A 26,830-nucleotide genomic window follows, 5' to 3' on the forward strand; every position below is an offset into this window, starting at 1 on the left:
AAAAGATGTGCATAACTATAGACCTATATCTCTAATATCGATCAGTTGTAGAATTTTGGAACACGTATTATGTTCAAGTATAATGACTTTTCTGGAGACTAGAAATCTACTCTGTAGGAATCAGCATGGGTTTCGAAAAAGACCGTCATGTGAAACCCAGCTCGCACTATTCGTCCACGAGACTCAGAGGGCCATAGACACGGGTTCACAGGTAGATGCCGTGTTTCTTGACTTCTGCAAGGCGTTCGATACAGTTCCCCACAGTCGTTTAATGAACAAAGTAAGAGCATATGGACTATCAGACCAATTGTGTGATTGGATTGAAGAGTTCCTAGATAACAGAACGCAGCATGTCATTCTCAATGGAGAGAAGTCTTCCAAAGTAAGAGTGATTTCAGGTGTGCCGCAGGGGAGTGTCGTAGGACCATTTATATTCACAATATACATAAATGACGTTATGGATGACATCGGAAGTTCACTGAGGCTTTTTGCGGATGATGCTGTGGTATATCGAGAGGTTGTAACAATGGAAAATTGTACTGAAATGCAGGAGGATCTGCAACGAATTGACACATGGTGCAGGGAATGGCAATTGAATCTCAATGTAGATAAGTGTAATGTGCTGCGAATACATAGAAAGAAAGATCCCTTATCATTTAGCTACAATATAGCAGGCCAGCAACTGGAAGCAGTTAATGCCATAAATTATTTGGGAGTACGCATTAGGAGTGATTTAAAATGGAATGATCATATAAAGTTGATCGTCGGTAAAGCAGATGCCAGACTGAGATTCATTGGAAGAATCCTAAGGAAATGCAGTCCAAAAACAAAGGGAGTAGATTACAGTACACTTGTTCACCCGCTGCTCAAGCTCAGCAGTGTGGGAGCCGTACCAGATAGGGTTGATAGAAGAGATAGAGAAGATCCAACGGAGAGCAGAGCGCTTCGTTACAGGATCTTTTAGTAATCGCGAAAGCGTTACGGAGTTGATAGATAAACTCCAGGGGAAGACTCTGCAGGAGAGACATTCAGTAGCTCGGTACGGGCTTTTGTTGAAGTTTTGAGAACATACCTTCACCGAAGAGTCAAGCAGTGTATTGCTCCCTCCTACGTATATCTCGTGAAGAGACCATGAGAATAAAATCAGAGAGATTAGAGCCCACACAGAGGCACACCGACAATCCTTCTTTCCACAAACAATACGAGGCTGGAATAGAAGGGAGAACCGATAGAGGTACTCAAGGTACCCTCCGCCACACACCGTCAGGTGGCTTGTGGAGTATGGATGTAGATGTAGATATGGAGTGCCACAGGAATCCATAATGGGGCCATTGCTATTCAATCTGTTTGTTAATAATAAAGATCATGAAGAGAAGGAGAAGGAAATATTGTATGCAATACTATAAAATGACCACAGCTCTGGGCTGTGGTGTTAGCAAATATGTATGCTGGAAAATGGACTTGTTATAAACCCAAAAAAGACTATGTATGCAGTGTTCAGAAATAGACAGAAGGCTGTGCACATGGGTTTAGAGGTGTATGAAATGAGAATGGAAGAAGTCAAATCCACTAGATTCTTCAGTATTACTGTGGATAATGAGCTGAAATGAAAACAACATATTAATTCTGTTCATAAGGAGCTGAGCTCCATCATATTCATAATAAGGCAGCTGCCATGTAAAATTTAAGAAAAATTGTTATGAAGTATGGGACAATGAAAGTTTTCTATTTTTGACATGTCCTACATTACACATACATTCACTGTACACCATGTAATCCAACAAGGCCAAAGTAAGTTCAATTCCATGACATAACAGTTTTTGTTTGTATAAACACTATATGTTTACTAACTCATTTATCTATGTTCTGACATACAAAAGCGATAAGAAGATGGATTTGTGATTTCCTGTCCAAAAGGTCACATTTCATAGCAATCAATGGAAAGTTGCCAAGTAAAACATGAGTGATATGTGACATTCTCCAGGAAGTGTTATAGGCCCTCGACAGTTCCTAATTTATATAAATGCTTTAGGAGACAGTCTGTGGAGCCCTCTTAGGTTATCTGCAGATGATGCTGTCATTTACTGTCTAGTATACTCACCAGAATATCAAAACCAATTGCTTAGACACAAAATCTATATGGTGTGACAAATGGCAATTGACTCTACATAAGAAAAAGTGTGAGTTGTCCACACAAATACTAAATAGAATTTGTTACATTTCAGTTACACAATAAATCACACAAATCTAAAGGCTTTCATTTCATCTAAATAACTAGGAATTATGATTACAAACAACTTAAATTCGAACGATCACATGGATAACGTTGTGGGGATGGCAAACCAAAGACTGTGTTATATTGCCAGAATACTTAGAAGATGCAACAGACATACTAAAGAGACTGTCTTCACCACATGGGTATGTCCTCTGCTAGAGTATACCTGTTTGGAATCGGATCCTTAGCAGATAGGACTGATGGAGGAAATGGAAAAAGTTCAAAGAAGGGCTGGTTATTTTGTATTATTGTGAAACAGGGAGAGAGTGTCACAGATATCATATGTGATTTGGGGTGGCAACCATTAAAACAAATCGAATTTTTTCAGTGCAGTGAGATTTTTCACAAAATTTCAATCACCAACTTTCTCCTCTGAGTGTGAAAATATTTTATTGGTGCCAACCTACAGAGGAAGAAATGATCAGCATAACAAACTAAGATAAATCAGAGCTCTTGGGGAAAGCTTTAAATGTTCATTTTTCCAATGCACTATTCGAGAGAGGAATGGTAAGAAATAGTCTGAAGGTGGCATTTATGTGTTAATTGCAGAGTAGTCACATATATGTAGCTGTAGAAATATAATAACCCACAGAACGCTTTAATAATTAATAAACAGGGAACATTATTTCAAACCCAGAATCAAGACTGGGCCACAAGATGAAAAATTTGGTAATGCAGGAGTTGCCTCACAAATATACCTAGTAGCTTCTGAGACTGCCTCAAGTGATGGTTTTGAGCCAGTACTTACAATTTTACAGAGTCAAAGCCTATTTAAGACTCTGTGCCTGCTAACTAGTAATGGAAATCAAAACCTTATGGGAGTATGCATGAACATTTTTATTTATTATGCATTAGCAGGATAATATTTTAAGATTTTGATAGGGTATGGAATCTGCACATATGGGCCATATGTCTGTTTATGGGCCTAAACTATGTTTATAAGGTTCAGAAGTACCTTGTATTTTGATGAAACTTGTAACACATGGAGCCCATATGAAAGTAAATTTATATTCTGTTAGGACCAAAGATATACAGGAGAGATCTCTTGGCACATAACGGATATGAACTGTATAGTGGAGATACTTGTGTTGCTTGGTAATACTAGTGGAGGCAGAATATCTTACATGTGATTATGCAGGTCTGAGTTAGTCAAATAAGCAGAGTTGAAAAGAAACACTAAAATGTGAAAAACATTTTTCTCATACACTTTCACATTATTCAAAAATTCCAGTCACTAGAGTTTTTTGTAACTGATTCACCATTTGGTCCACTGTATTAGTGTGTGTGTGTGTGTGTGTGTGTGTGTGTGTGTGTGTGTGTGTGTGTGTGTATGTGTGTGTGTGGTGTGGTGTTTACAAGCAAGAATATGCATACTGTAAATGTTTCATCTTTTAAAGAATACTAGTTCAAAAGGTAAGCTACATTGTTCAGTACATTCATTATATGCCTGCACATTTCTCAAGAGTCCCTACTATGACTAATATTATTCCAAACATTATTTCAGCCTGTAAATCACTATGTTTCATGTGGCACCTCATTCACTTAATCTTTAACTGACCCATTGTACAGTTCATACTCTAGTTTCAAGCATGTAAAATGATCTGTAGTGATTGTACATGTCAAGCACACATTACTATATAAAAGTAGTTCCAACATATTGTCTATATATACTACACTATATTCAGTGGTTTGTTAATAATGTGATATTAATCATGAGAATGGCCTTAGCTCTGTTTATGCTTGAATTTATTCAGATGAATATCTCAATCATTATACACAAAATATATTGCTATAAAAGAGCTGTCCTCTCTTTGGTGATACAAAAATCTGCAGTTCAGCCCCTAGTTTGTTCTTCATGTCCCAGTTTATTACAACTCTGTAAATAATTCCCAAGATCTCTGAAAACAATTTTCAGACAGTTACTTCATCCTAGCTGTACTTTTATCCCAAGTTCTAAGTTATTTGCCTTTCATGTCATTAATAGAAAAACTGAAAGACATTGTGTCATTAAATAGCTGCTGATTTTCTCAAATTGTGAGCTTTCTTTCATAGCAGTAGTTTACCACCTACCACTTACATCATGTTTGAAGCAGAGACTGTTAAGATGCAGCAGCAGCTTTAGTAGTTAGTAGTAATAGTGAGTTAAATCTGGGAAAAGCTCCTGAAATCTATGACATATCATTAGTTCTAATTAATATTAACTTTTTTTCAGATGTAGAAAACTTTTTACGCTGAAGAAGTGTTAACCTTCATTAGTCAGAGTCTATTCACTGATACGCCTCTACTGCAAAAATTAACAGCAACACTGCAGCTCATAAGACCACTTGCCTCAGATCAGGGGAACAGTTTACAGTTATACTGTTAATTTCTTGAAGTATGATACTTCAAGAATAAATTAAGTTTTGTGGCATGGAAAAAACAGCACTAGTCAATTATAAAATGATTCTTGCTTTTTTCCTATAACTCAAGCATCTATTAGTCAAATCACATAATTAAGCTCACCTTCTTTTTGCATCCAGACAGCTAGAAGCCTGAAAACAGTAGCTCCACATACTGCAGCAAAGAAACCACGCCAATAATTTCGAACTGCAAAGTAGACTGTTGTTACTTCTATGCTGAACAACACTCCTGCAAAACATGAAATGAAATAAATATAAAACATTTGAATATTTAGTAATTACTAATAATGATTTGTATTATACTTATGTAACAGACAATAAATTGCATAAACATTATAATGCAAAAAAAAAGGACATTGATTAAAGATGTAAAATAACTTAAATATTTCTGCATAACGTTTTTGACAGTGACTTCTATGCAAATATCTTAGTGATTCCCCATCCAAAATTCTATATTTCACATTAAGGCTTAAATTGTGTTACCTTCTCCTATATGCTTGAGAGACATATAAAATCCATAAGTACATGCAACACCAGGTACTGAGGAGATTCTCATGTTTTAATTAATTACTGAGGCCAACTTTCTACTTCAATACATTTTTTGCATAATTTTCTCACAGAAACTTCCTTTACCACTGCCAAACAGTCCTCAAGAAATGTATGTCAATTCTGAAGAATTAATATGGTGGTTTGCTTTTTGATGAATATTTGACTATGACATGAAACAAATTTTATTCGAGATGCTCACCAGCTACCAACATCCATGCTTTTGTAACTCCTTTTGTTAGTTCCAAATAGAGATGGGTCATTCGTGAACTAATGGGTCCAAAGGAACGGTTCATCAAGATGAACGGAATGAGCACAGAACGAATTCTAAGGAACAGTCTTTCATAGTTCATTTTGGCTGCAGATTTCTACTTATAGTTCCCAGGAATGGGAAACAGTTGGTCTCATTCCCACAACAGCACACTGGCTGGTCTAGTTCCAGCCTCAGTCCCTTTCCCATCTGTCTCAGTCTCAGTCGTGGCTTTCTACATATAGTTCCTGGGAGCAGGAAATGGTTGATTTGCTTCCCACAACAGCACATCAGCCTATCTCATTCCAGCCTTGGTACCGTTCCCGTCCTTCTTCGTGTGGCCACTTGTCACAGTTCCACTGCCGACTGCTCATAGGTAGTTCAGTGTTGAGTTGTTATTTGTTTTGTTCACTGTGCACACCCATTCTAGATCTGCTTCAAATCTTTTTTGAACTCTGAACGTCTTGTTCTTTTCATATTTTATTCAGCATCCATGACCGGTAATTAAAATGTGTTTTATAACTATGTAAATTACATAAAATTACGTGGTATGTAATACATACACCTTTTCAGGTAACAAAACGGTATATCACCTTACTTCACTATTTTGATAAAAAGCAGAAGAAATACTTGTAAAAAGGCAAGATTCTTTTGTTATTACACATGCAAAGAAGTCGGCACGGCACATGTGAGAAGCCATTTTCCATCTTTTTTGATACAATGTAAAAGAGCGTGTTCATTAGTATGGAAGGCAAACCGACTTACAATAGAATGAAGCCCGTGCTCCATAACTGAGTGTCTGGTATCACATTTTATAAAGAGAATATGGTAAATTCTACAGTATCATTTCAGTGGTACAGGGTGGTGCACGAAAAATCAGCCCCAAGTACTAGACTGCTCATTGTCGCCCACCAATCATTGACTATTGCTTCAAAGTTGTTGTTTGCATTAGCTTATTTGTTATTTATTCACTGCCTGATTATTATATGTTTACCTATTCTGCTCATAGCGGTCAACAAATTGTGCGTAATTGGTGAGCAGTCTGTACTCAGGGCCGGTTTTTCATGTGCCACCTTGTATTATTTCATTGCGATCAGCCACATAATGCTACAGTTGGCTGATTGAGAGGTTTTGCGGAATCATGAAAATTACAAGCGTGTGAGAATTCTGTTATGAATAAAAACTCAAACTCTGTGCCCTGGGGAGGGGGGGCAAGCCTTCTCTCTTCAATCACCTATGTTATTAATTTTCAATTTTTCTTAAGAACCATATACCAAGTACAAATAAACGGTGAACAAGTAAAAATGAACAGTTCCCAAAAAAGAGTGATCACCAGTGAACTAGTTCCCAAGGATGAAAGAGTTTGCCCATCTCTAGTTCCAAACTATCATCTGATCAAAGTATAAGCTACCTTTTTATCTAGTCCCAAAATAGTCCCATATGATCAAAGTTTAAGCTACCTATTTATCTAGTCCAAAATGATCACATCAGTTTAGCACCCTCTCCCCCCTCTTTCTCGAGTTCTTTATATGTTAGGATATTCGTTACTAAACCAATGCAGTTATTTGGTGGAGGAAATTGACTGTAGCAGTGACATAACAGCACCAGAGCAGCAGAGTCGCAGCTTCTGTAGGTGGCCTGCACTAGAGCAAAATTTACTGTGATGACACCAAAGCCTGAAGACTTTTATACAAGTTGAATCACCTAAAACTTGCACATCAGATGTTGTGGAAATGGAATATGCTATTCATGTGCAGTTTTCACAGCATGGATTGGTAGTCAGGGACTCTTACTGTTAGCCAATAAACAGGTTATAATAGTACATAGGAAGTGTATTTTTTATGTGAACATAAACTTTTTTAAATGAAACAATGCCTATTGACATAAACAAATTAAAAGGAGGATAAATTAGAATGTCAGTGGTGTTTGCAGCAGGATTCTAGTGCGAGTTGTTTATGAGATACCATATTTTGAAAAGTTTCCACACTGACATTTGTTTATGCCATTCAACCAGTGTAGTTGCTAGGTACACTGTTGTTCTGTTGGCTTAAGGTGTGCTTCTGTGCTCCTTGAGTGCATTGTGATTTGCTAGTCAGTTAGTGTATGTCAGACCAAACAGCAGATCATGAATAGATGATGGGATTTATCAATGCAGAAAAAGCCAACATGCTCATGGTGTATATAGAGCATAGGAGAAATGCAGATTGTTCTTGTATGGCATATGGAGCAAGATATCCCAATAGATGCCAACCATCTTGGCAATTATTTATGATATGGTAGTGTAGCATCTAGGCAATATACTAGAAGGAAACAAGTGATGACAGAAGAGGAGAAAATCAATGTTCTTGCTGCTGTTGCAGTTGATTTGAATGTTTTCTCCCTTTCAGTTGCATAAGGAAATGACATTAGTCAAGCAAGTGTACTATGCATTCTCCATCGACATAGGTTCCATCTCTATCACATTTCTCTCCATCAAGAGCTGCACGGACTGGTTATGAGAATCATGTTAACTTCTGTACATTGGCATTAAGACAGGATACTCCATGTGTATCATGTATCTAGTATAGTGACGAAGTCACATTTATCAATCATGGCCAGATAAACAACTGAAACATGCACTGCTGGTCTGTCGACAATCACCGTTGGCTTTGTCAGATGGAATGTCAGCATCTATGGAGTGCAAACATGTGGTGTGGGATACTGACCATCAGCTCATTGGCCTGTTTTTCATAGATGCAATACAGAACATGCACAAGTATCGCAGTCTCCTAACAGACCATCTTCCATGGATACTAGGGGATGTTCCTCTGCAGACTAGGAGGAACCTGTGGTACCAACATGATGGTTGTCCAGCACATAGTGCATGAAGTACTACACTATTTCTTCATGAATTGTTTCTAAATTATTGCAGAGGATGTAGAGGAACAGTACCTTGGCTGGGCCATTCCCTGGATTTGATGTTGGTAGACTTTTTTTCTGTGGATAAAGCTGAAACATGCTGTCTACAAGGACATATCAACTACCCTGTGATATGCAATGATGTACTACTCCAGCCTGATCAAACATCTCTGCTGAAATACTGGCACATGTGCAGCAGTCATTCCATAGCAGACTGGAAGTGTGTATTGCCACTGCCAGAGATGCAACCTGTGATGGTGAGTTGTCTTTTTAGTGGTCAGAATCTACATAACTTGTGTATGCATTTGTGTTGTTCTTTAGTGTGTGCTACCACAGGTATTATACAAGTGTCGGTGTGGCAACTTTTCGAAATACAGTATCTCATAAATGACTAGCACTAGAATCCCACAACAAACATCACTGACATTATAATTTACCCTACTTTCAGTTTTTTAATGCCAGTAGGCATTGTTCCATTTAAAATAGTGTATGTTTGTGCAAAAAATACATTTTATAAATATTATTAAAATCTGTTGATTGGCTAACAATATGAGCCTCTGACTACCATTCCATTCTGTGAAAGCCACACGTAATAGCATTTTCCACTTCCACAATATTTACAGTGTAAGTTTTAGATGAATGACCTCATATACCTTAGCAAAATATTCCTTGCATTCTGTGATAATAATATATCAACTGACAAAGATCAGACTTTTCCATTACAGTGGCCAATAGAGTTTTTCAAACCAAGAATGTACATGATGCTGGTAGCTTAGTTATGGGTCCTAAATTGGAAAATGAAATTTGTCTTTGCCAATCAGGCCCAGTTACTTATGACACACTACCCTCTATCTACCAACATCCTTGGAAACAATGCACTTTGGTTACTTGCTGTGTATTTATTTATCTTGGCAATATTATGGCCATCAGGATATGATAGTCATTATGTCATGTGTGTCATAAGAGGACTCACATCTTATACGAAATCCATCACTTTGAAATAATTATGACTTAAACTGTGGAAATATTTGTAGGCGTAGCAGAAAAATACACAGCTTTTGTTCATTCATGAAAATCAGAACAAGAAAGACCAGTTATAGGCAATTAGATTTACATTGTGGGCACTGGCAGCAATGGAACTGAAAGATGAAATGAAATGGGGAGAGAAAGATGAATGTGACAGAACACTAGTGAAGAAGAGAAGGAGGAAGAAAGAGGTGTGACTGACTAGTAAACTATAAGAGAAACAAGCATTAATGAGAGAATATGGGAGCATTTGCTTTACTTTTTGATGGAGAAAACTTGACGAACATGTTAATATTTCAGGGGAACGTTATGAAGCTTACAAAAGGAAGTGTTTCATATTTTTCTTAAAATTCAGAACTGCATTGTACATCTTCAGAGGGTCTCAAGGATATGCTGAGTATTGCCGATTCAGATATTGGGCTTCAGAGTGCAACATAAATATTCTGAAAAGTGGGTGTGATTGGCAGAGATAATCCTTATCAAAGATAAATTTTAACTATTGACTGTTGTCTATCAAAGATAAAACTTCACTATCAACTCTGTATGATAATCACAGAAGCTGGATGGACAAACATATGTACAAGGGAGATAACTGTGAAGAAACCTTGGATAAAAGAAGAAATACTTCAACTGATTGGCAAAAGGAGGTACAAAAACATTCAAGGAAAGATAGGAATACTGCAGCATAGCTTAATTAGGAATGAAATGAATAGGAAATGCATGGAAGCCAAAGAAAACAGCTGCACGAAAATTGTGAAGTAATCAAAAAAGAAATAGCTGTCAGAAGAACTAATTCAGCACATGGAAAAATCAAAGCCATCAGTGAAATTAAAAGCAAGGGCATTGACATTGAGAATGCAATCATAATTCCACAGCTATAAATGTAGGAGAGAGTGGATAGGTGGATAGATTACATTGGAGGCCTCTTACAAGGGAGAGCAATTGTCTGATGACATGATGGAGGATGGAATAGGAGTTGAGATGGTAAATATAGGGAATCTCGTACTACAATCACAGTTTAAAAGATCTTTGGAGACTTGTAATCAAATACAATGGAAAGAATAGACAACATTTGTTTTGGATTTCTAAAATCATTGAAGGAAGCAGCAACCAAATGACTCTTCAAGTTGTTGTGTAGAATCTATGAGACTGGACACATACTATCACACTTTTGGAACATATCATCCACATGATCCTGAAAATACCAAGAGCAGATAGGAGTGAGAACTATCATTCAATCAGCTTAACACTTCATGCGTCTAAATTGTTGACAAGAATAATATACAGGAGAATGGAAAAGAAAACTGAGGATCTAAAAATGGGAAGTCATGGTTGAACATCAAAAATATTATGAAAAGGATAGATTGCTACTCACAATAAAGATCAGTGAGTAGCAGTCTACCCTTTTCATAATATTGTTAAAATTGAGGATCTGCTAGATGATGATCAGTATGGTTTTAGGAAAGGTAAAGGCACCAGAGAGGCTATTCTGACACTGTGTCTTATATTGAAAGCAGAACATAAGAAATATCAGGACAACTTCATAGGGCATGTCAACATGGAAAAAGCATTTGACAGAGTAAAATGGTGTAAGATGTTCAAAATTCTGAGGATTATAGGAGTAAGCTATAAGGAAAGCCAGGTAATATACATCATACAGAAGAAACAAAGTGAACACCAAGAATGGAAGCACAAGAAATCAGTGCTCAGATTAAAAAGAGTTTAGGTAGGACAGTGATGCAATCTTTTGTCCCCAATGTTCAATCTATACACTTAAGAAGCAATGACAAAAATAAAAGAATGGATTTACAATTGAAGTTGAAGTGTAGCGAATGAGAAGATTCACTTATGATATTGCGATCAGTGGAAGTGAAGAGGTACTACAGGACCTTTTTATTCGAATGAACAGTAAAATGAGTAGAGAATAAAGATTAATGATAAATTTAAAAAAAATCAAAAGTAATGAGAAGTAGCAGAATTGAGATTACTGATAAACCATAAATTTAAAAAATGCAAAAGTAATGAGAAGTAGCAGAATTGAGATTACTGATAAACTTAACACCAAAACTCGAATTCTGCTACTTTGGAAGCAAAATAACACAAGACAGACTAAGCAAGGATGTAAAAAGCAGATCAGCAGAGACAGAAGAAGTCTACTAATATCAAATTTAGGCCTTAATTTGAGGAAGAAATTTCTGAGAATGTATGTCTGGAGCACAGCATTGCATGGCACTGAATCATGGCCTGTGGGGAAACTGGAAGGGAAGAGAACTGATGCATCTGTGATGTGGTGCTATAGAAGAATGATGAAAATTAAGTGGAATTGAAAAATAATGAATGAGTAGGCTCTGCACATAGCCAGCAAATAAAAGAACATACTACCGACACTAGGCTTGTCCATCATCTTCTGGAATATTGCTGTGCAGTATGGGAAATGTATCAGACAGCATAAATTGAGGAAACCAAAAAAGTTCACAGAAGAGCAGTTCATTTTGTAATATCATGAAATAGGAGAGAGGGTGTCACTGATGTGATATGTGAGTTGGGATAGCAGCCATTAAAACAAAGGTGTTTTTCATTGCAGTAAGATGATTTGACAAAATTTCAGTCACAAACTTTCTCCTCCAAATGTGAAAATATTTTTGTGGTGTCCACTTACATAGGGAGAAATGATTACAAAAATAAAATAAGGGACATCAGAGCTCTCATGGAAAGATTTAAGCATTTTTTTCCTGATTTGCTGTTTGAAAGCATAACAGTAGAGGAGGAGAGCTTCTGTAAAGTTTGGAAGGTAGGAGACGAGATACTGGCAGAAGTAAAGCTGTGAGTACCGGGTGTGAGTCGTGCTTCAGTAGCTCAGATGGTAGAGCGCTTGCTCGCGAAAGGCAAAGGTCCCGAGTTCGAGTCTCGGTCGGGCACACAGTTTTAATCTGCCAGGAAGTTTCAGTAGAGGAATAGCTTGACAGATTGAAGGTGGTTTGATGAGCCCTCTGCCAAGCACTTAATTATTAATTTCAGAGCAGTGATGTAGATGTAGACATAGAAAACACTGACAAGAAGAAGGAACCAGAATTATAGGACATTTGTTAAGACATCAGAAAATAACTTCCATTGTGCTAGAATGAGATCTAGAGGGTAAAAACTGCAGGAAAAGACAGAGATGGGAATAGATCCAATAAATAACTGTGGATATATGGTGTAAGTGTTACTGTGAGATGAAGAGGTTAGCACAAGAGAGGAACTTGTGTTGGGCCACATCAAACCAGTCAGAAGACTGATTCACCTCCCCACTCCCCACCCATCCCCACCCAAAAAAAGAAAAAAATACCATGTTCATGCTTTGGTGTTTACAGAAACTTGACTTACATACATCATATAAGTTGAATGTTCATAAGTATTCAGCCAAGCCTGATTGGTAGAGAATCACATGGTGGCCATGTATTTCTTTCTTAGGGCTAGGTTTGATTGTACTTCTTTCCCATTGAATGGTATTTAAGCTGGCTTAGTCTTTTTGATTCAGGATTGTACTCAAAAATCTATATCTTGGTGCCTGTCATTACTCTGTCCAAAAAATCAGTGTTACTTCCATAGCATTCCAATGGCTCATGACACTTCAGCACACAGATTTCCTTCTGTTCATCTATCAGCACTTTTGGGGCTTTCTTTGCATTAACTTTCCTTATCCCTAATTTGTCTCTCAAAATGCAATAAACATTCAATTTTGGAACATCGAAATCTTCTGCTATCATTCTTATGCTCTGGCATTGATCCCTATTCAAAACTTTCTGCAATTTATCCACATGTTCATGCATTTGAGATGCTTTAGGCATTCATTGTCGTTTATGTTTTCTTGGTCCTGCCAGAACATCTTGTGCCACTCATGAATTCTTGACTGGAAGCTTCTTGATCCAGGTCCACCCTCTCAGAGCCTAATTACCATACCATACTTCTTAAGAAGCTAGCAAATAAAGGTATAAGAGGAATTGAAAACAAATGGTTAGAATCTTACCTGTCAAACAGACTACAAAGAGTTGAAATTAATTTGGAAAAAAAGAATACAACCACCCATCAATGTACTGTCCACTCCTCTGACACAATGCCTATTAGATATGGTGTGCCACAAGGCTCAATCCTGGGACCCATACTGTTTCTGCTTTACACTGATGACATAAGCACAAAGCTTGCTACAGGACATACCACATTATTTGCCGATGACACGAGTATACTAATAACAGGTACTGATACAGAGGACCACAACCAAAAAATTAAACTGCTTATATAGTCACTCAGCATATGGTTCAACGAGAACAAACTGATTATAAATATACAGAAAACAATGTACATCAACTTCAGACTCTCATCCCCAAAACAAGAAATGCCCAATGTGATTCTAAATAACCAAGAGCTTAGGTGTGTGGACTCTGCCACGTTTCTTGGCATATGGCTTGAAGAAAATCTTAAGTGGGAGACACACACAAATAATATTTCAAAAAAGCTATTAACTGTGTGTTACATGTTAAGGATACTCAAAAAATCAGTCACAAAATCTGTTCTCATACATGTATATTATGCTTATTATATTTTGGGGGAACTCACCTGGGGGTAGATATATTTTCAAAATGCAAAAAAAGGCAATGCGCATAATATGTAACCTAAGACATAACGAATCATGCAGACAACATTTCAAAACAAATGGCATTATGACACTGCCCTCTGCTTACATTTATAATATCGTCTCATTTTTCAAGTCATACCTGTTAAACAATGACTACACATTAAAATTCAATGGAGATATTCATAACTGTGCAACAAGGCAGCAATCTGACCTATATATGATTCAGTCCAGAACTGCCAGCTACCAAAAAAGTGTTTTAAATGTTGGGATACAAATGTATAATAATTTACCAAATGAAATCAAAGCAACAAAGAACCCAAGTGCCTTCACACATAAATTTAAAAAAAATCTCTTGGACCAATGCTTTTATGCAGTTGATAATTTTTTTGAAAGGGGTTAAAATTGTAAGCAGTTTTATAATAAATGTTCAATTAGATCTGAAAATTATATACTGTGCATGTCCATGAAATATACTGGATTATTATATACTGTGCATGTCTATGAAATATACTGGATTATTTTACTATTACATTTGTATTGGCTGTTTGTATTTTACTATACCACATTTGTATTTAATGTTTTGTTAAAGATAGATAATTTCCTCATTACAAATTAATGTAAAATCAATTTATTAAAAATTACTTGCAAATATGTTCTCTTGATGTGTCCAATATCGTATGTACAACCATACAGTTCTATGATTTGTATTGACTGTTTTGTTTAAAATAGATAATTTCCTCACTACAAAATAATGTAAAAATCAATTTGTAAAAATTACTTGTAAATATGCTCTCTTGACCTGTCCAATATCATATGAGCTACTGTACAATACTATGATTGTGTGGATCAATAAAATACAACACAATACAATTTTTTTTGTTTAATGCCAAATTAAATTGCATCTTGAATCTTGATGCATCACCAAAACACACTATGCACCAAACATTATCTTCACTATTTCACTGCTGTATGTGACTGATACAAATCCCATTCATTAGCTGAGACTCTTCATCACCATTCCCACTGAAAATCTCATAGCTCTAGCCCTTCTAGTCACTGGTAAATTTTATTTTGGAAACTTTTGTAAGAAATTCTGAATAAGTGCTGATGTCCCCCATCCGGTTTATCTTTTCTAACAGCTATAAGAAATGTATGGCTCATAAGATGAACAGATGCAGAGTAATGTTTCAGACAAGAGATTTGTGAGAAAGATTAGTTGATGGAAAGTAAGGCTCAGTTCTTTGTAAGAGATGGCCAAGGACTGGACATTACAATGTACCACTAATAGTTCTGTCACATCGGTCTGGGTGATTTGCTGCAGACAACAATGGATTACACTCCAGACTGCTATTTGTCTCACAAAAATAATCTGAATCACTTCAGAATCTAAATGAAAGTTATGCCATATCCCAATTCCCCTTTCACCATAAAACCCGTTTGTAACAATGAAGAATTGTGAGTACAAGTGACTCCTGGGAATGTGACAATGAGTGAACATGTATACAGTGATGAACACACAGAAGGAAGAGAAACAAATAAGTATTCTGATCCAATATTTCAAAGCCCCTGCTGTCTGCACAGACAGGGATGACCACAACTGTGGAAGAAAATAGACTGCTAAGAATAGACTATTGCTTGGGACAGTAAAATTAAGAATATTAACTGTAATAGTAAAGGGACAATCATTGAGAGGTGGACTTATTTATATGGTAGATGTTAGGACTCATATCAGAAAATATAGTGACCAACTTACAAGATTACCAGTTTGTTTTTTGACTGCATAACATAAATTTACGAAGACACCTATACAAAGAAAAGGGAGATCAGAATGGCCTGTGATCATTGTACTTTGATTTGCAAGTTCATTAACCACATCAAAGAGAGAATATGAATTATTTTGAATATGTAGCCCCAAAAACTCACTGGGTACTTTCTGTCAACACCTTAAATTATTATTCCACCACTTAGTAGCCAGCTGAACTGATCCAATATAGACGATGCAAATAAAAGAATCAGTCCTATATGTTACCATCTTTTAATGTCACTAACAAAAGTACAAACCACTTTCCCTTTTGTGATTAAACAATGTATGTATTAACATCATTAAATAAGCCTCTACTTAATTTTATTAACACTGATGTTAACACACTACTACAACAAACAGTTGCTAGATGTTATTTTATGAATAAAGCTTTGAAACTGCAGACAACAACTATGCAATACCTGCTGCATAGATAAATATGCTGTTGAGTATGAGATAGTTGGAACAAATCTGTACCATAGTGTCACCTCCATTCATATTCTGAGAATGTTTCTCTGAAAATCGTGTATCTTATGTACCAGGCAATCATAATTAAACTGATGGTGTTCTGGGTGCTACAGTGTGTGCTGTATACATCACAGGAAATTGAAACAGCATAGATATGTTCTTTAATTGGTGTGCTTGCACAGTATGCTGAAAAAAATAATAGTTTCACTTTCTGTCACCAGGAGAAGATGTGGGGCTGTAAGCAGTCAAAATGTGAACTGTTTCCTGTTTCAATGTCAGTATGCTGTTTTTCACTTGGCGACATGTGTTGATTTCTTTTGTGAAGTGACGGTAGCTGTAAAGAGTTAAGAAGGTTGAAGTTTTCCATATGAAATGGAATGGATATTGAGAAGCAAGGCCGTGCTCTGCTGGTAAAGTTATTTTAACAAAATGGCAGCAATAGCAGTGCTGCATTTCAGTAATACCACTGACAGAACCTATCACTGGCAGAACCAGCTGTGAAGAGGCTAAAGAATAAGATCAAAAAATTTGAAGAAACAGGTGAATTAGGGGTGCAGAAGGGAGAGGGAGGCAGCCCATTTCCATGACAATTGTTAATAAAATTGCTGCAGCTATAGCCAACTGTGCAGTAATGCCTCAAATTCTGCAGCAGCGCTCAAGCAGTGTCATGGGGATTGTATCTCCCCTGGTCAACAGCACAAAATATTTTGTGGTGCATTTTACACTGATATCCCTACAAGATTCAGAATGTGCACCAAATGAAGCCTCAAAATAGGCTACAATGCTGTGACTTTGCCCTTCACCTTTTGCCATGCATGGTAATGGATGACATGTGGCCAGTGGATTATTCTTTGAAGAGACAAGGTGCATCTCATTTTGCATGGTGTCGTGAAAGTGCAGAACTCTTGCCTATGGGGTTCTGCTCCACCACATAAGTTTGCAGGAACATTCATTGCACTCAGCCTTTGTGAATAAACTCCTCCATTCTCGGTATGTTTTTCTTTGAGGATAAGATACCTCATAGGCTTGTTAGGTATACAATGACATCTGCACTTTATAAGAACCTCATTTGCAACAAATGATTCCAGCTTCACAAGAATTCAGCTATGTCCGTAGAACTATTTTCATGCAAGATGGGGCGACATCACATGTCATTTGCCAAGTAAGTGTCATGTGACTAGGGCCTCCAGTCGGGTAGACCATTCACCGGATGCAAGTCATCAAATTTGACACCACTTTGGCGACTTGCATGTCGATGGGGATGAAATGATGATGATTAGGACAACACAACACCCAGTCCCTAAGCAGAGAAAATCTCCGACCCAGCCGGGAATCGAACCCGGGCCCCTTAGGATTGACATTCTGTCGCACTGACCACTCAACTACCGGGTACGGACATCTGCTAGGTGAAAGATTTGCTTTGAGAAACCATCAATAACAACCACATCATCTCTAGGCAATCACTTCTGGTTGTGGTGATATTTGAAAGATCTTGTGTATCAGGGATGTATCTGGACTCTTCCTGATCTGAATGATAGCATATGAGAATATATCACACCAATTAGACTGATTATGCTGCGAGCAACTGTCGACCATGCCATGTTAGGGATGCAGCATACTGCTGGGTTGGGAGACCATATTGAACACATGTAACTTGTGACTATATTCTAATAAACATGCCAGAACTACCATTGTCATGTGTTTGATCATTCCTCCCTTTTTTCTAACCCCACACCACAATGTGACTGCTTACAGTACCATATTTTCACCTACTGGCAGAAAGTGGAACTATTATTTTTTTAGAATACTCCATTAATGCACCAGTTAATGAACGTAGCTACAATGTTTCAGCATCCTACAATGTATACAGCTCACACTGCAGGAAACAGAACACTGTCAGTTTAATTACAGCCATGTGGTACCTTATGGGGACCTTGGGATTTCTATGTTGTTTGGGATCATTTATTTGACATTTATTTCTATTTTTTTAATTTTCTATAATATATTGGAAATGCATTTTTTAATTTTCAAACTTTTAAAAATGTTAAGTATCCTACAAAATTATATCTCCTTCGTCTGTTGGTAACTGGCAGATATTTAAGCATTTAACATTATTTAGATACCAAAACTTCATTACAAAATTATACACAAGCTTGTTTAATTGAATTATTACTATAAAATATTTTTTGTGTCTTGAATATAATATTTTTTGGCAAATGCAAATTTAAAAATTCTGTAAATATTGATTGCTGACTCATTGCACTGAGTCATGCTATCTTTGGTTACTGTAAGACTGTAGTAGTATTTGGGGACAGAGGTGGCAGGGCAAGTCTGTGACTTGCTTGCATGTAATATGGAGTGTAATTTTTATCTTCTGAACTGAATACTGTCAAACATGTGTGAATTTAAAAAGTAACTAACTGTTGATATGAGGGGTTGGGTTGTTTGGGAAAGGAGACCAGACAGCGAGGTCATCGGTCTCATCGGATTAGGGAAGGATGGGGAAGGAAGTCGGCCGTGCCCTTTCAAAGGAACCATCCTGGCATTTTCCTGGTGTGATTTAGGGAAATCACGGGAAACCTAAATCAGGATGGACGGATGCGGGATTGAACCGTTGTCCTCCCGAATGCGAGTCCAGTGTCTAACCACTGTGCCACCTCGCTCCGTGTGTACTGAAAATGTTATTTTTGTACATCATCAATTATGTGAAAGAATATAAATACATCTGTTTGGAAACCAGTGTTTAATTTTAAGAGTGACCATCTATGTCAAATCTATTGTATGATAATAATGAGAAATGAATTATTGGCTGCAAAGAAGCTATCAGAAATACTATGATAATTTATTCTTTAACAACACAGTATCTAAACAAAAACTGCATGTTGATCAGAACAAACCACCATAATTTCTGTGATATGAATGAGTCACTGATTTATTCAAGACGGAATCACAAAACACATCAGAATCAAACAGTTAACGTGAAAGGTGTTCTATAATAGCTTACAGAATAATTTTTATGCACTGTGTTCCACACTAGCTACCTGAAGATAAAGATCCAAGAAATAGTTGTCAGCTAGTCCCCATTTCCTCCCGCCCTCTCCGCAACAGCCTCCCAATGCTCCCCTCGCAGGCTTGTCCTATTGCCTTCTAGTCCCTGCATGCTCCACCAGACAGTGCTCTTCTCTCCCCCAACCCATACAATGCTACTCCTTCCCTGCCCCACTCAGGATTGCTGCTTTCATTCAATGTGATAGTTTCAGTCTTAGCAGAGTGGCCAGAGATAGTGATCATGTGTGGGTTAGGTGTACCTGCTTGTGTGAATGTGTATTTTCCTTTTTTTCTGAAGAAGTCTTTGGCTGAAAGCTCAGTATGTTTTTTTGTTGAGTCTGTCTGCAGCTCATTGTGTCATCTTTATGGAGTGTAGCAATCTATCCTTTTCATAATTGTTTAAGTTCAAACCTGGACTTTCCACTGTAAGACAGCAAATAATTAGATGCACTTTTGGTGTAGGGCATTGTTTCATTTCCTTTCCTCTCATAAGAAGGTCTATGAAGAGATTCATACTGTTTGCAGTACAAATCCATGCAGATACAGTAATGATTGTCGAAACAATGAGGGAAACTGAGAGGGCAAATAATAAACAGAACTAAACATAAAAGTTTGAGGAAATAACTAAACAATGTAAGAGGAAGTATCAATAAGTTTGGAATTAAATGCAGAAATCACATCTGAGGTATTACACACTAAAAGTAACTATAAATTCTAAAAGTGGTCAGTTTTCAAAGAATCACTAGAAACATAATGTTAAATAAGTAAATATATTCAAAAATATTAGGATGCAGGTACAAAATAATTCAGGAAACATCTAAATGGAACAGAGAAAAAAAATGGAATAACTGCAGATAAACAGAGATAGAGATGGGTAAGAGTTCTTCTCGTGAAGAAGGAATGAGGCTCAATTTTAACATATGAGAAGAAGCAGGTATTGTATAAAAATATTTCAAAATATTCAGTTCATAGCTCTGACTTTACAATAGTATTTGCAAGTGAAATAAAGTATCAGTAAAGGCAAGGAACTAACATGTGCACAAAATCATTGATTAAGGATCTGTCACATGATCTGTTTAAAATGTTGTTTGTAGGTTATCACAGTAGAAATTTACTTTAATCTATGGATTATGTTCTCATAACTCTTCAAATGAAGAACACATAAACAATTTAAAGTACTTATGCTTCAATGAAAAGCAATAACACACAACAAGAATAGTAAAAAGAACATGAACCACAACAATACCAGATACTTAGCTAATATGCAAATTACATCCACATCTGCCAAATGCCCAAATGTACGAAAAACAAGTACTTTGGAAATGTAATGAAGAATCAAATGTTACCAACTGAATTTGCTATAATGGAGGGAACAAAATTTCTTGTTTTCAATACTGTTTTATCATCTTGGACTCAGTGTTTCTCAGAGAGTATACCATCACAAACAACTCCCAGAGTGTTACTACAGAGTATATGGGTACAAGGTATTTTCTCCAAATATAGTGAAAAAAGTGCATAATAGACTAATATTACATGCTAGGAACAGAGAAAAAATGAAGGTCAAGTCAAATATCTACACTTGGCAGGAAAGGAAATTCCTCATGCATCACAGATATGAAGCAGTGAGCAACAAACAAGCAAACTGATAAAATTCAGCACACATGAGCTTTTGTATTCACCAGTTATTTTCTTAAAGTGTTGAACAGTGGTTCCAGAGTAAGATGATTCCACAAGCAAGGGAATCTGGATGGTTATGCAGACTAGTATTTCTGCATGCTCTGATCATCATTTATTATATCATCTGTAATTAGAATGGGAGCATTTTGCAAAGAATATTTCCCACTTTTCACAGTTTTATACAGACTTCTGTTATTAGACACATAATTTATGAATCATTTCTGAGAACTTACCACCAATGGGGGCAGCAAAACAGCTAGCAACACCAACAGCACAAGCTGCTGCCAACATCTCACAGTTGCGTGATTCATTTTCATAAATACCCTGGAATGATGTCACCAGCTTCGATAACAGCTGAGCAGTAATACTTGCTATGTGTACAAAAGGACCCTGTGTGAAATCAAATGTCTTTGTTAGTGTATAGTTTTAATTTAAACATATTTTAATGTGAGGACAAATTTCAGGTGTTTGTTACACAGAGAAAAACACTAAATGATATGGATACTAATAAATAATGGAAGGAGTAAAGGTGACAACTCGCTGTATAGCTGAGACATTGAATGGTTGACAGGCAAATAAAGAAGACCATAAACATTGCTAAGCTTTTAGACAATGTCCTTCTCCAGAGTTAACTATTACAGAATACTTATACCAGGTGTGCAAGTACAAAACATGGATTCCAGACAACAGGTGTCGCACCAGTGCAGTTTGTGCTATAAAGATTTGACACTGCACCATTTTTTTGTGCCATCAACAAGTATCAGACACGCACAAGTGATAAATTGGAAAAGTGTGTGTGTAGCGTTGTGTTCAATATGTTGAAATTTATACTGAAGAAAGAGCATTCACGGACAGCCTTAATTTTTTGTTTTCATTAGAAGAAAACTGCTGCTGAATCATACCGATCACTTTGAGAATCTTATGGTGAACATGCCCCATCACATGATATGTGTGAACAATGGTTTCAGCATTTCAAAAATGGTGACTTTAATGTTGCAGACAAGGAAAGTGGAAAACTGCAAAAAAATACAAAGATGTGGAACTGGAAGAATTGTTGAACGAAGATAATTTGCAAACACAAAAACAACTCACAAAGCAATTGAGTGTTAGTCAATAAGCTATTTCCAATTGGCTTCAAGACCGATAGATAGGTACCACATAAATTGAATGACAGGCAAATGGAAAAGTGTGAAACCACATGTGAGATTTTGGTCACTTGGTACAAAAGGAAGTCATTTTTGCGTTATATAGTTACAGGGGATGAAAAGTGGATTTATTTTGAGAATCTCAAGCGCAAAAAATCATTGGTAGACCAAGGCATACCATCCACATCAACCATAAGAGCAAATCGCTTTGGCAGAAAGACAATTGCCAGTGTTTGGTGGGACAAGAGGGTGTGGTCTAGTATGAGCTGTTAAAATCTGGGGAAATGGTTAATAATAAATGTTATCATCAGCAATTGACCAAAATGAACCATTTGCTGCTTGGAAAAAGGTCACAATACCGAAAGAGGCAGCACAAAGTCATTTTTCTTCATGACAATGCTCCTTCACATACGGCAAAATCGGTTCGTGGCACGTTGGAAGCACTCGGATGGAAAGTTCTACCCCAGGCGGCTTACTCACCACTCTTGGCTCCTTCCAATTACCACTTGGCTGCATTGATGGGTCATGCACTTGCTGAGCACTAGTTTGATTCATATGAAGATGTGAAAAAATGACTCGCTCAATGGTTTGCAGCAAAAGGGGACATTTTTACTGGTGTGGTATTCACAAATTGCCCAAAAGTTTGGAAAATTGTACATCAAATGATGGAGCATTCTTTGAATAAAGCATTATTCATCATTCTTCTGGATTTAACATTTTTTTAGACAAAAATATCTGCATTTCATACATGTACACCTGGTATACACATGGCTACATTGCCTTAGTCACATTGCACCAACATAACAGCTTGGCTGAGATGAGTGGTTGTATCAGTTGGGGTGTGTGGCAGAGAAGGGAGATGGACAGGAGTAATAAATGTTGGAGGTAAGGGTAGCTGATGACTATGAAGGAGAGGTAGCAAGCAGATGGAATACGAATGTTATGCCAGTGATAAGCCCTAGTACAGGCAGAGGGAGTTGTGTGTGGCACACAATGAGGAGGAGTGGATCGGGAGAGAGGTGCAAGTGAAGAATGTATGAAGTGGAAGTCTTGGCCACAGAAGTGATGTGAAGGTGGATGAGGGACAGGGGCTAGTGGAGACTGAGGCCAAGAAGATTGTTGTACTACAAGATGTGTTGTAATTCAGAGATTCTGGCTTGTGGGGATGGGAGGAGGGGGGATAAGAATACATTTGGTATCGGCCATGCAGCAGCCACTGAGGTTGAGCATGTAGTGCTCAGCTGCATTTTATGCCAGTGGGTGATCAATTGTCTGTTCTGATCTTGGTCACAATTTTGCAGTGACCATACATTTGGTTGGAGAGTTGATTGGGGATCATTCCCACATAAACGGCTGTACAAAAGTTGGTATGTAATGTGACTGCTGTCACCAATAGCCTCACCTCTGACAGTGTAGGATATGTCTGTGATGGGACTTGAATAGGATTTGCTAGTTGTGTGCATAGAATCAGTCTTGCACCTGGGCCTTCCAAGGGGTGTGACTCATGTGACAAGGGGTTGGGAGTGGGTGTGGCGTAAGGATGGGTGAGGATATTTCATAGATTGGGATGCCAGAGTACCACTTTGGTATAGACGGGAAGGATTTTGGGTAAGATGTTCCTCATTTCCAAGCTTGACAGTACATAGTCAATGAACTAGAAAAAGATGTAGCTGAATTGTTCCAGTCTGAGGTGATACTGGACAAGGAGGGAGCTGCTCCTTTCCAGGTGTATAAGAAGGGAGCTACTCCTTTTCACAAATTTCATAGGGATGGTTGGTGGATTAGGGGCATGTGCGGATATGACACAGAGTATCTAGTATCAAGGGTAATGCTAGCCTGTGTAGCCCTTAGCAAGACCTTCAGCTCATCACTGCAGATGTGCTATTCCTGGGTGGCCAGCCCAAGTGGGAGACATTTTTTAGAGTTGAAGGGATAATTCCTATAAAAATGTGAACTGTTTATGGTTAGTGGGCTTGATATGGATAAAGGTTGCTACTGCGTTACAGTGCAGGTAGAAGCCAACATCAAGAACATAGGCACACTGGACTGAAGAGGCCAACATGAAGTGGATAGGAGGACGGTGTTGGGGCTGAGAAGGAAGAAGGATAAAGTGTCATAGGTCTCGGCCACATCATGAAGATATCATCACTGAACCTGAACCAGATGAGGGGTTAAGGATATTAGAGGGCCAGAAAGATTTCCTCTAGAAGACCTATAAATAGGCTAGTGTAAGAGGTGCCATGTGGGTACCCATGGCTGGCTGTCCTGCAAATTTATTTGTACATCTTTCCCTAAAAGAAGTAGCTGTGGGGAAGGATGTAGTTTTTTTCAGATGTGTAAGGAATGTAGCAGTGGATTTGGAGTGAATAGGAGATTGGGAGAGGTAGTGTTTGATTATGAAAATGTCACTGGCATGGGGAATGTTGTGAAGGGAGGTGGCATCAGCATTGACAAGTAGGCTTTATTAGCCATCATCAGAGAAAATAAAAACTTCTGTGTTGTTATGCTATGTCATGTTCCTATTCAAACTTCTTCAGCAGTATTCAATGTCTAAGCCAACTGTGAACATCTGAATGGTCCTGAAGGCCCCAACAGAGGGGTAAAAATGTTGAATAATGAAGAAGTTTGAAGAAGAACATTATGTGGCCTACCAACTGAAACAATTTAACCTTCAGTGGACAAAGTCATTTCTGTGTTTGTGAGTCTGGTATGGGAAGCTATGCTTGGGGCAATGGGTTGAAGGTGTTGGTCAGTAAGAGTTGAAATTTTTCTGTTTGAGTATAGTAGCCAGCTACAGTTTATGCATTTTGGGAAGCATGTAGTTGGTGGGTTTGTTGGATGTAACTATTGTGAGGAGGGAGATAGATTCAAGTGAGAGTTTCTGGGATGAGCCTAAAAATTTGAGTGGGGATTGGTTTTCATGCTGGTCTTCTGGGAGGGAATTATTCTGATAGGGCTTGTACGTGGAAGAGTCAGGCAGTTGGGAGTCATCTTCCGTGGACAATTACAACAGTGATGGAGACTTAGTATGCAGAGAGGATGTTCAGATCAGTGTCTTCCTTAAGGCTGTAGTTGGCTGCATTTTTCTCTGCCAAAAGGCTTGTGTTTTGGGAAAGGCACCTAAGAAAAGAGGGTGAGACCAAGTTGCAAATAAGGAATTCTCAGAAGAAAATGGGGAAGTGACTGGATGGGAATGGGTGAGGGCCATAGTTGGATGAGGTACGAACTGGGAGAGGAAGAAGGTTCAACAATGGCTTTGTTGCTTTTGGTCATAAGGATTGTTGGCAAAATAATGTTGCAATAGGGGTTAGGATAAGGAGGGGTCTCTGAGAAGTTCAGTATTATTGAAATTGTGTGGGTGGCATTTGGATAGGATTGAAATTTATATGGGACTGAAATTTTTGTTAGATCAATTGACAGTATTGTTGTGACAGTGCCACGACATTTAAGAGTGCCGCCACGTCAGTACGCGCAAACGGCGATAGAGGCGCTCCGCAACTCGGCTGAGTGCGAGAGCGCCACCTAGCTACGAACGGCACCGGCCGCATGTCACGGCATGGCAGTCGAATGACCGATACGGAATTGGTAGCATGTAACCAGTTATTGTTTCTACGTTTGTATATCCACGCAATTTATTAATGATTAAAGGTTATATCACTTTTGGCAACTTTTTGTTCCTGCATTGTGGATTTGTGTGTTTGTGTCGGGGCAGACATGGAACAGCTTATGCAAGCACTCATTGAACAGCAAACACAGCTGACAGCTGCTATTCAGGTGTTGTCGACGTCACTTACTCATCGTCTGTCTTCCTCTTCTCCGCCTCCGTTCCCTCCTTACGACGAGGCCGCTGAAGACTGGGAGGATTATGAGAAGTGTTTGCGGCAACACTTCTTGGCTTTCGGCATTGTCGATGCTCCTATGTGTAAATCGTTATTTCTATGTTGGATTTCCTCACGGATCTATCAGCTGCTATCTCAGTTAGCCCCGCTGCGGGAACCTGCCTCTCTGTCCTTCCAAGAAATGTGTGACTTACTGTCTAACTATTACCGAAGAAACACCCATGTCGTTGCCGCCGCATGGCGTTCTACCGGTGTCGTAAACAGCCCCATCAATCTTACCGGGCTTGGGCGGCGGAACTACACGGTCTGAGTAGGAAATGTCAGTTTGTCATGGACACTCATCATGAGTCTTATGCTGATTCAATGGTTAGGGATGCTATTCTACGGCTTGCTCCTGATAAAGAAGTTCGGCAACGTGCCTTACAACTGCCAAACCCATTGTTGTCTGAAGTTCTAAGCATCGCTCAATCTTTTGAAGTGTCTCACACTGCTGGTGCGCAAATAGACGCATGGTGTGATGCAGGTGCTATACAGACCACTTTCGACACGGACAATTTGCCTGTTTCCCAGGGGACCGACGATGTGGCGGCGGTTCACTCGCGTCAACAACGTCGCGTTGGGCCACCACGCTCGCAGCGAAAACAGCAACCACAGAAGCAGGTTCGCTCCGCACTTCCTTCTTGCCATGTTGTTTCGTACAGCATGACAGGGCTGCGTGCCCAAAACATTGGGCCACGTGTAATTCATGTAGGAAAAAAGGCCACATTGCTTCTGTGTGTCAGTCCCCTAAAGTTCCTGTCGACGAGGACGAGGCATCGGACATGGATGTTAACTGTGTGCTTT

General features: G+C 38.2%; 1 protein-coding gene across 3 annotated transcripts in view; it reads right to left on the reverse strand.

Annotated features, from left to right (window-relative positions):
• The window catches only part of LOC126470370 (chloride channel protein 2), a 516,483-nt gene that overhangs the window by 169,316 nt on the left and 320,337 nt on the right, over positions 1 to 26,830 (reverse strand). For all 3 annotated transcript variants that reach the window (XM_050098184.1, XM_050098185.1, XM_050098187.1), the window contains exons 5-6: positions 21,237 to 21,393; positions 4,778 to 4,903 (exon numbers count right to left, since the gene is read on the reverse strand). In XM_050098184.1, coding sequence (XP_049954141.1) covers positions 4,778 to 4,903; positions 21,237 to 21,393 — 283 coding nt within the window. The remainder of the gene's footprint in view (positions 1 to 4,777; positions 4,904 to 21,236; positions 21,394 to 26,830) is intronic.

Source organism: Schistocerca serialis, chromosome 3, assembly GCF_023864345.2.
Source record: "Schistocerca serialis cubense isolate TAMUIC-IGC-003099 chromosome 3, iqSchSeri2.2, whole genome shotgun sequence".
NCBI classification, from domain to species: domain Eukaryota; kingdom Metazoa; phylum Arthropoda; class Insecta; order Orthoptera; family Acrididae; genus Schistocerca; species Schistocerca serialis.